This window comes from Haliotis cracherodii, unplaced genomic scaffold (genome assembly GCF_022045235.1).
Source record: "Haliotis cracherodii isolate W230 unplaced genomic scaffold, xgHalCrac1.p SCAF_14, whole genome shotgun sequence".
Taxonomy (NCBI): domain Eukaryota; kingdom Metazoa; phylum Mollusca; class Gastropoda; order Lepetellida; family Haliotidae; genus Haliotis; species Haliotis cracherodii.
This window is the reverse complement of record NW_027266269.1, coordinates 26428883-26440267: the sequence shown is the minus strand read 5'-3', so window position 1 is coordinate 26440267 and position 11385 is coordinate 26428883. Positions and strand designations below refer to the sequence as shown.

The 11385-nt window shown below is 40.9% G+C and overlaps 1 protein-coding gene across 1 annotated transcript in view; it reads left to right on the top strand.

Annotated features, from left to right (window-relative positions):
* Window positions 1–1421: 1421 nt before the first annotated feature.
* LOC139461151 (cysteine-rich motor neuron 1 protein-like) overlaps window positions 1422–11385 on the top strand; it is a 47927-nt gene continuing 37963 nt past the window's right edge. The window contains exon 1 of the mRNA XM_071242710.1: window positions 1422–1537. Coding sequence (XP_071098811.1) covers window positions 1486–1537 — 52 coding nt within the window. The 5' untranslated portion in view covers window positions 1422–1485. The remainder of the gene's footprint in view (window positions 1538–11385) is intronic.

The window sequence follows — 11385 nt, the reverse complement described above, 5'->3', positions numbered from 1 at the left end:
CATTATGACGTCATATCGCTCATTGTGACGCAAAAGATATGACGTCACAGTCGTATATAGAAAAGCGCCAAAATTCCAAGCTCTCTGTTGTCTCCAAAACATAAATACATTCCCTTTGTTGATTTCTGTCGTATTTCTCTGCACGAATTGTATTGCCACACATCCTTTGAATATTGTATTCCAAATTCATGATAGAATAAGTCTTCAGCAACCCATGCTTGTCGTAAAAGGCGACTATGCTTGTCGTAAGAGGCGACTAACGGAATCGGGTGGTCTATACAGTGTCATAACATCAAGATTCATATTGGTTTATGGGCGCTGGGGTAGCCTAGTGGTTAATCGTTCGATCATCACGCCGAAGAACATGTTCGATTCCCCACATGAATAGAATCTGTGGTGCCCATTTCTGGTGTCCCCCGCCCTGATATTGCTGGAATATTGCTAAACGCTGCGTAAAAACATTCTCACTCACTCATTCTTAATGGTTAATGATAAACAAAAGAGCAAAAGGTGAGCTACAACTTGATTTGAGGAGTTCTTTTGGAATGATATCAAAATAAATACAAACGGTCCAACGGTTGGTTGGTTTGTTGTTTAACGCCGCACTCAGCAATATTTCAGCTATATGACGGCGGTCTGTACATAATCGAATCTGGACCAGACAATCCAGTGATTGACATCATGAGCATCAAACCACGCAATTGAGATACGATGACTCAGCGATCCTGACCACCCGATCCCGTTAGTAGCCTTTTACGACAAGCATAGAAACGTCAAGCATGGGTTGCTGAAGATCTATTCTACCCCGGATCTTCGCGGGTCGTGTGTAATACATGTTAATACATATAAGTTCATATCATAATCAGACTCTCTTATATGTGAGTGTGAATACACATATCAACTAATATCGAGAAACATGTGTACATTTCAAAATACTTCACGTGCAGAGGTATCCAAGGAGATTCACCGGGGGACATTGTGCCGGCATCCCTGAGCTAACAACTGCCGTTTACATAAACCGCAGTTGCATCCTCATACAGGGGAACGAGGGCGGGGCTATATAGATATTATTCACTTTCAGAACTTCTTTTCACATCCAAGACTCTTAACTGTATCGAAATGTGTTTCTGATATTTACATTATATCCAAAGAACCGGATTCGGTCGCGACGCAAACCAAATAAACCGGTTTCGGTTATCCGTGTTATTTGTTCCTAGTGTGCCGTAGGCTGAAAACTACTTAACCCTAAATCGGTATATTTATGAATTCAAAATAATGTATGGCCATATGTAAGTAGAAACGAATTAGATATTATGTCAACATGGAGTTGTTACTTGTGCAAGAGCGTTATAATTTTCAAACCGGTTTCGTTAACCGAAACCGATTTGTGCTCAATTGTACATGTATTTGCCATGGGCGTTCAGCGAAGTTTGGATGTTGCGAGAAGGTAGTGAGGTTTGAGACGAAGCGGGTATTAAGTTAGCAATGGAGTGGACTGTTGTTACTGTCGTCCTCGTGTGTGTTACTGCATGTGCAGGTAGGTGACGTTTTTTCACGTGAAAAAAACAGACGACATGAGAGTACTTTTTAACAATCATGAAAATCTACTTGTTCATGACACACGTGGTCCAGCAATTCGTACGCACTGTTTATTGCGTCTCAGTCTTTTTCTCATAAGGGGTGATCTGTAATAGATATGAATTAATAAAAAATGTTGATCAAAATTAAAATTTAAACCTGTGTGATTTAATGTAAAAGCAGTTACAGCATCAATCTGAAGAATTCCAGTTAAGCCTTTACCAACACAGGGAGTCTTTCGAATACTTACATCACGTATAAAAAATCAGTTGCATCGACGAAAACCTGCCTCCCGCGAGAATTATAACACTTTTCTAATAAAAGTGATCACATGATGTCTCCTCATTTCATACTTTTATTTCACCCAACAGAAAAGTACTTTTAACAGTCCGAGGTCACAATTACAAAGCATTTATTTATACGTGACACTTTTGTATAGATAGGAACTTCTTTTATTCTTTGTACGGCGTTTCAGAGCTATGTACGAGTATATATTAGTCATATATATATATATATATATATATATATATATATATATATATATATATATATATATATATATATATATCATGATGTTTACACAACACAAGGTGAGGTGAGGTGAGATGAATGTGCAAAGATAACAACATGATGGTGAGGTGAGGTGAAATGGGGTTTAACGTCGCATGCACGTGCGTGTGTGTGTGTGGCTGCTTGTACTAGTCCGGACTGTGCCGATTTATAGTGCTAGCCCATTGAGATGCCATGCCGCAGTTTAGCATGAATACCCCACTCAGACACAGTATACTGACCCCGAGCCGACCAGTCCTTGTTTTAGCCCCTTAATGCCGCGTGCCAGACCGGGTTACAACAAGTACCATCTTTGGTCGTCTTTTGGTATGACGCGGATCGAACCCCGGACCTTCAAACCCGCTCTACCACTAAACTACGGAGGCGGTCAACAACATGATGACAGCCAGTTTTTTATGTGTTTTTTTCAGGTCGTGCGGGTATTGCACCCATATTGCACACGATGCTAAATATAGCCTACATATTGTCACGTGATTGTCGAAGCTTCGAATTCCCGTATAGTAATCACGTGATCAAAACGCAGTGATGATGTTTATCCCGAGCAAAATGGATATTTCTTGAAACGCTCACTTTTTTGTCATTACTGTAAATAATATTTCTTATCGGCGGAATGGCTTGTTTTTATTTTATAAGTATTATCACACATGCAGCTATCTGCGTTAACTAATCATCGCGATATTTCGTGATTCTATATCAAGTTTCGAGGACTATAGGCTGAAAACTGTCGCCGATGCACGACAGCTATGATACCCGAATCAAATACACCCCTTCTGAAGAACCGCGATTCGCTGTGCAGAGTTGCGTCCCTTGGGCACGCCAGAAACCGGATTGTGGATTCGAATCCTGGTTCGCCCCGATTATGTTTCTAGGTTTGTCAGCACCATACCCGGGCTCGTGGGTTTCACCGGAGTGGTAAACGTCTAAGACCTGCATCACTTCGGGCTTTCCTCCCACATTAAGCTGACACGCCGTGATATAGCTGGACTATTGTTAAAAGTGGCGTTTAACCCAACTCACTCACTCACTCACTCACTCACTCAACAAACTGATGGTCCGTGATAAAACTCACATACTGCTCAAAGGCGCATTAAATTCATAACACACACTCATCCGGGTTTTTTATTTTGGCATGGTAGACTTCGATGAAATATACTGTCCACTCGGTTCCCAACTCAACCGACCTCTACACTGAAAACACAGTAGGTTTAACTCTTATATACTCTATGAATCCGGGATACTTCCGGTTGTTAGTAGACGAGATATTACGATAATAATGAACGTGTACATTACAAGACCGAGGACACACGTCACAAATATGTAATCATTACGGAGTTGACCGCACAGTTCGTAAACAGAGATTATTATCTAGCATGTTCCCGGATAGTTAATAGAGATTATTACTTAGCATGTTCCCGGATAGTAATTAGAGATTATTACTTAGCATGTTACCGGATAGTAAATAGAGATTATTACTTAGCATTTTCCCGGATAGTAAATAGAAATTATTACTTAGCATTTTCCCGGATAGTAAATAGAAATTATTGAATAGTATGTTCACTGATAGTAAATAGAAATTATTGAATAGTATGTTCACTGATAGTAAATATAGATTATTATCCAGTATGTTCCCGGATAGTAAATATCACATATAATGAATACCCATTGTTATATGGAATCCTTTGGCGAACAAAATACATATTTTGTATTCCTAATGTATGATATTTACGATACTGAAACACAGAGGTGATAACCATTTTTTATATTATGTCATGCTTAAAATCATGGAAGTTTATGATGTAATTTCATTCAATGCAGTAGCAGGGGCGGTCGGGTAGCCTAGTGGTTAAAGCGTTCGCTCGTCACGCCGAAGACCCGGGTTCGATTCCCGACATGGGTACAATGTGTGAAGCCCATTTCTGGTGTCCCCCGCCGTGATATTGCTGGAATAGTGCTAAAGGCAGCGTAAAATCTGCGAATTTGCTCGTGTGTCATTGTCGGAGTAATTTAACCTTTACAAATATTTAGGACAGTCTAGCCCGTGACAAATTAGTTCAGTTGATTCAATTCAAAGATTTAAGCCTGAAATCTGTATTGTGCGAGTTGCTGTTTTAACTTTTGGTTGTAATATGCAGATCTCCAGATAGCCTTTTGATCAATGGAATTTTTACTCAAAGGTTCTGTTTTAATTGGGTTATTACATTTTTTATTGGGTAACCAATATTTTTTTACTCATTTATTCATCACTCTACTGGGTCTTTCCAAAAATGAGTAAACATTTTGAGATTTAAAAAAAATAATGAAATAATGTTTAAGATGTACATAAGGGTTCTAAATATAGGCTTGACTCACGAAGTAAATTAGCTCGTAATTGTGTTTCGGAAATTAGCTCTGTCGTACGCATGCTGAAAAAAGCTTCATTGGGCATTTACGCATGCTGTTTTCGAACAATTGTGTTTTCCATTTAATGCATGCGTTTCTGTGCGCAAGTTAATTGAAAGTAATTGGGTTTTGAATAGTTTGGGGGGGGGGGGGGGGCATTTTACGCAAATAGGCAGCTGATATCTGTAGCTCTGAATAAGTACTTCAGATGTTACTAACCGCGGCAAAACGCGTTTCCATCAGTCTCATAACATAGGTGTTGATTCCTGGAGTGGCGACCTCTCATGGGAACCGTTCTCATAAAGGTGTTAGTGGATGAGTAAGTTTTAAGCCGTATTGTGCAATACCACGTCAGGGAGACCAGACATGATTGCACACTGTATACCAATGGGTAAATTCGAACTCGGTCAACGGCATGAGGAGCGAACGCTTTAACCACTTGGCTACCTATCGCACTCTCAGTAATGAAGAAAACAGTGTAAACGTGGTTATTTCAAACTTCAACAAGTCGACATCACGTTTGAATGTACGTAGCCCTGACACTATAAATTTCCAGGAGATTATTGTAACAGGTGTCTTAACGTGCGATTATACTCAAGGTCACCGTTACGCCCCACTGTAATGAAACCCTATAATGGCTGACCATGACCCACTTGCACAAAGCGATCTTAGCGCTAAGATGATCGTAACGCCCATACTTTAACTTAGGCTTACAATAGGCTTAGCGCTAAGATCGCTTTGTGCAAGTGGCCCCTGTACACCAAAATATAAACTACTGCCCTGGCCCTTCCAAAGAACAGAACTGAACAGAACTGAACATTATGTACGCTCAGGCCGGGATCCTCGACATATGAGGTACAAATTTACAAACAGTATACAGTAAACTACGTTTATAACGAACACGCTTATAACGAACTGACTGATAAAACGAACTTAATTTTTAGTCCCGGGAAGTTATTGTGCATATGCTGTATATATGCGTATAATGAACTACGGTTATTACGAACTCAAATTAGTGGTCCTTTTAAGTTTGTTATAACCGTAGTTTACTGTAAACATATGATGGCGGGGTGGTTTACATGGACGATTTTACAGTTTTCATAATGACATTACAGAATGTACAGTTTTTTAATAAAATTTATTTTTTTACAAATAAAAAGTTCTTTAAATTTTAACATGTTTGGGATTTTAGCATATGAAATTGCAACATATATTTTCCCGTTGGTGTTTAAAAAAAGGACAAAAAAAGTTTTAATGAAAAACATTTCATCACCAACATCGCTCATGTCGCAGAGTTTACACGTTCGTTCATTGACAGGGATTTTGTGCCACCTACATGTACCTAGTTCAGTAGGTAAATGGTGGCATGTGTTCTAAACAGCCAAAGAAAAAGGGATAACTAATAAATACTTTTCAAGGTGAGGTGAGATGAAATGGGGTTTAACGTCGCGTAACACGTAGCATGTACGTTTGTGTGGTTGCTTGTACTAGTCCGGACTGATGCCGATTTATAGTGCTAGCACACTGAGATACCATGCCGCAGTTTAACATGAATACCCCACTCAGACACCGACCAGTCCTTGTTTTAGCCCCTTAATGCCGAGTGCCAGACAGGGTAACAACAAGTACCATCTTTTAACGTATTTTGGTATGACGGATCGAAACCCGGACCTTCCGCTCTTCGGGCGGATGCTCTACCACTAGACCACGGAGGCGGTCCTTTTCAAGGAAGAGTTCAGTTTTAAATATGCGATATGTGATACCTTTAGAAGAATTTGTTATCTCTGCATTCCATGCTTGAGGCGCTATATCAGATAATCTTAAGGAAATGATATATTTAAGGACATTGGGAAGAACTGCTTGTTGGCTTAACCAATAAAAACTAAACCCCTTTTCATTGAAAATACTTTCCTAACATTCTTATGCAATATAATGTTTACACAAAGCAATCTAATGCTATGAATGTGCTATTAATATAGCCTTCTTAGCGGTAACATCCCTTTGTGAATTGGGGCAATGGACTTTTGACGCATCAGCTCGAAATAGGTCTGCATAGACTAACCTACTGTGGACCAATGTCATACCACTGCAAGAAGGGATGAATGGTTTATCCTCGGCCTTCAGCCAAGCACCTGTTCGAAACGTCACGGCCATACACGTGACCTCCTAACAATTGTTTGGTGGTACAGAAGACTCCCTCTTGTAACCCCTGTAAGAATGTATACTACAGTGTGAGGTATTAGGGCCTATGTGTATAGTCAGTGTCGACTTCGTCCACCCATCACGTGGTAGGTCGAGTGGGCGTCGAGTGTTTAAATTCAACCTTCTTCAGCCACAACTGTCCTCTCTTGGACTGAGCTCCGTCTATGGAGTGATTATATCAATAACATGTGAATGGGTTCGAGCAACGTAGAAGTATGAATATGTCACGATATATATTTCTGGATGGTATACTTATTTCACTTTGTCAGGTGTTGTCATTGATAAAGCGCAGTGTTGGAAGGAGGGTGCCTTTGATGTTACAGTCGGTTGACGCAGTGACAGGGTGTCTTTGATGTTACAGTCGGTTGACGCAGTGACAGGGTGTCTTTGATGTTACAGTCGGTTGACGCAGTGACAGGGTGTCTTTGATGTTACAGTCGGTTGACGCAGTGACACGGTGCCTTTGATGTTACAGTCGGTTGACGCAGTGACAGGGTGTCTTTGATGTTACAGTCGGTTGACGCAGTGACACGGTGTCTTTGATGTTACGATCGGTTGACGCAGTGACAGGGTGTCTTTGATGTTACAGTCGGTTCGTGCAGTGACATGGTGTCTTTGATGTTACAGTCGGTTCACTCAGTGACATGGTGTCTTTGATGTTACAGTCGGTTCACCAAGTGACACGGTGTCTTTGATGTTACAGTTGGTTCGCGCAGGGACACAGTGTCTTTGATGTTACAGTCGGTTCACGTAGTGACAGGGTGTCTTTGATGTTGCAATCGGTTCATGTAGTGTCACGATGTCTTTGATGTTACAATCGGTTCATGTAGTGTCACGATGTCTTTGATGTTACAATCGGTTCATGTAGTGTCACGGTGTCTTTGATGTTACAATCGGTTCATGTAGTGTCACGATGTCTTTGATGTTACAATCGGTTCATGTAGTGACACGGTGTCTTTGGTGTTACAATTGGTTCATGTAGTGTCACGGTGTCTTTGGTGTTACAATTGGTTCATGTAGTGTCATGGTGTCTTTGGTGTTACAATTGGTTCATGTAGTGTCACGGTGTCTTTGGTGTTACAATCGGTTCATGTAGTGTCACGGTGTCTTTGGTGTTACAATCGGTTCATGTAGTGTCACGGTGTCTTTGATGTTGCAGTCCGTTCATGAACTGACAGGATGTCTTTGATGTTACAGTCGGTTCACGGAGTGACACGGTGTCTTTGATGTTACAATTGGTTCACGCAGTGACACGGTGTCTTTGATGTTACAGTCGGTTCACCCAGTGACACTGTGTCTTTAATGTTACATTCGGTTGACGCAGTGACATGGTTTCTTTGATGATACAGTCGGTTCACCCAGTGACACTGTGTCTTTGATGTTACAGTCGGTTCACGCAGTGACATGGTGTCTTTGATGTTAAGTCGGTGAATGCAGTGACAAATCGTTTTGAAGTTACAGTCGGTTAATGCAGTGAAAAGATGTCTTTGATGTTACAGTCGGTGAACGCAATGACAAGATGTCTTTGATGTTAAAATCTGTTCACGCAATGACACAGTGTCTTTGATGTTACAGTCATTTCATGCAGTGACACGTGTCTTTGATGTTACGTCGGTGAACATGTATGGAATCAAGTCACAAAAACCCAACTGCTACAGAAAAGCATGCATTCCATGCAAAATTTGACTTTTATGTACGCCCCATGCATTTCACTACCCAAGAATGGGTATAAAAACATGTGCCTTAACGGGATTCCATATGCATTGGTTAGCATCGTGCTGACAACAACCACTCAGAAAAACAACAAAATTACGCAATTATTTAACATTACGAAATGCCATGCCTGTCCGAAAATGAACGTCTGCAAGCCATTATGCTTGAACGTTACGTCAATCATTGTGTCATTGAAGAAGATCGGTTCGGGGGCGGCAGCGTTATGGTATGAGGTGGGATTACAGCAAGACAGAGGACCCGTTTGATAGTGGTAGAGGGAAATCTCAATGGACAGCGCAACCGCGGCGAGATCATCGGCCCTGTTGTTCTACCGATGTTGTGTCGTCATGGCCCAGGCATTACCTTTCAACATGACAACGCCCGGCCTCATATTGCTCGACTTGTTCAGGACTCTCTTCAACAAAACAAAGTGAATGTCACCCCCTGGCCGGCTCGCTCCCCTGAGCTCTCACCAATCGAGGACATGTGGGATGAGATGGATCGGCGCCTTCGACGTCAACCACGTGTTCCACAGACACTCCAGGAACTTCGAAACATGCTCCAACAGATATGGACAGATATACCACAGGACTTTGTGCGACGCTTGGTCCATTCCATGAGACGAAGATGTGTTGCTTGCATCGCAACCAGAGGTGGACACACACGCTATTGATTTGTAAATTGACATTTTGGCATGTTCATGGTTTTTTTTATAAAATCACGCATTTTCTGAAATCAGTATGGCAAATTAAACCATTTGAACACTTACGGGAGTTTTTTATCTGTTGCAAACCGAAATTGTTTCAGATTTGGTAAAAAACATAACTTTGCTTTAAATCTTATTCAATGTCACAGGAACTTTTGTTGTTCGGTATATAAACATGGCAGAACTTCTGCAAATGAGACAGGCATTGTGCATTAAGAATACACAACCAAGATTTCTGATAATCACAAATATTTAGATTGCACACTCCAGTGACATTCTGCCCGACTTATCTGCTATAAGCAGTGTCCATTGTTTGCCATTTGCTCACGAAAAGGTGGCCAGCATTATTCGCCTGGTGAAGGAGTAAGTATATACACCGAAAGGTAGTGTTCCTCATAATAACGAAGTTAGCATTATTCGCCTGATGAAGGAGTAAGTATATACTCAGAAAGGTAGTGTTCCTCATAATAACGAAGTAAGCATTATTCGCCTGATGAAGGAGTAAGTTTATACTCAGAAAGGTAGTGTTCCTCATAATAACGAAGTAAGCATTATTCGCCTGATGAAGGAGTAAGTATTCCTCCGAAAGGTAGTGTTCCTCATAATAACGAAGTTAGCATTATTCGCCTGATGAAGGAGTAAGTATATACTCCGAAAGGTAGTGTTCCTCATAATAACGAAGTAAGCATTATTCGCCTGATGAAGGAGTAAGTATTCCTCCGAAAGGTAGTGTTCCTCATAATAACGAAGTTAGCATTATTCGCCTGATGAAGGAGTAAGTATATACTCCGAAAGGTAGTGTTCCTCATAATAACGAAGTTAGCATTATTCGCCTGATGAAGGAGTAAGTATATACTCCGAAATGTTGTGTTCCTCATAATAACGAAGTAAGCATTATTCGCCTGATAAAGGAGTAAGTATATACTCCGAAAGGTAGTGTTCCTCATAACAACGAAGTTGGCATTATTCGCCTGGTGAAGGAGTAAGTATTACTCCGAAATGTAGTGTTCCTCATAATAACGAAGATAGCATTATTCGCCTGATGAAGGAGTAAGTATATACTCCGAAACATAGTGTTCCTCATAATAAAGAATTGGCATTGTTCGCCTGATGAAGGAGTAAGTATATACTCCGAAACGTAGTGTTCCTCATAATCACGAAGTTGGCATTATTCGCCTGATGAAGGAGTAAGTATATACTCCAAAAGGTAGTGTTCCTCATAATCACGAAATAAGCATTATTCGCCTGATGAAGGAGTAAGTATATACTCCGAAACGTAGTGTTCCTCATAATAAAGAAGTTGGCATTATTCGCCTGATGAAGGAGAAAGTATATACTCCGAAAGGTAGTGTGCCTCATAATAACGAAGTCAGCATTATTCGCCTTATGAAGGAGTAAGTATATACTCCGAAAGGTAGTGTTCCTCATAATAACGAAGTCAGCATTATTCGCCTGATGAAGGAGTAAGTATATACTCCGAAAGGTAGTGTTCCTCATAATAACGAAGTCAGCATTATTCGCCTGATGAAGGAGTAAGTATATACTCCGAAAGGTAGTGTTCCTCATAATAAAGAAGTTGGCATTATTCGCCTGATGAAGGAGTAAGTGGAAACTCCGAAATGTTGTGTTCCTCATAATGAAGGAGTTGGCATTCATATATTCTCTTTCTTATGTGTTTCACTTCTAAATGCCATTCAAACACCAAATGCAAAAAGCTGAATGACCATGCAGCGATTTGAACTGACCACTATTGTGCCCGGAAAACCAGTTGATCACGGGTCAAAAGTGAAAGGTCAATACACAATTACCTAGTGCACAGTATATTTCTGAAGAAGCACTACCACGTTTATTGTGTGCAATCAAGCTGCACAAAGACCTTCAACACCCAGACATCTGTCACAGTCCTTAGATTTCAGCATACTTTCTATTTAATTGCTACGCTGTTAAAAGCCTTGTTGTGTTCTGCAAGGCTCTCATGCTCAACCGTGAGAAAGAAGTAAGCACAATATGAAAGTAAACAACATCTGTGCGGGTCTGCACATGCTGGGTGTCTTCGTGTTGACTCGGTGTATATTTAGCTCATATCTGCACGCAGGGGTCCGTGGGTATAGGGGGCCACGGGTGGCCCGGTCGTCTACGGCGCCGCGATTCGCTGTGCAGAGTTGCGTCCCTTGGGCACGCCAGAAACCTGTGATTATGGTATCGAATCCTGGTTCGCCACGATTATTTTTCTAGGT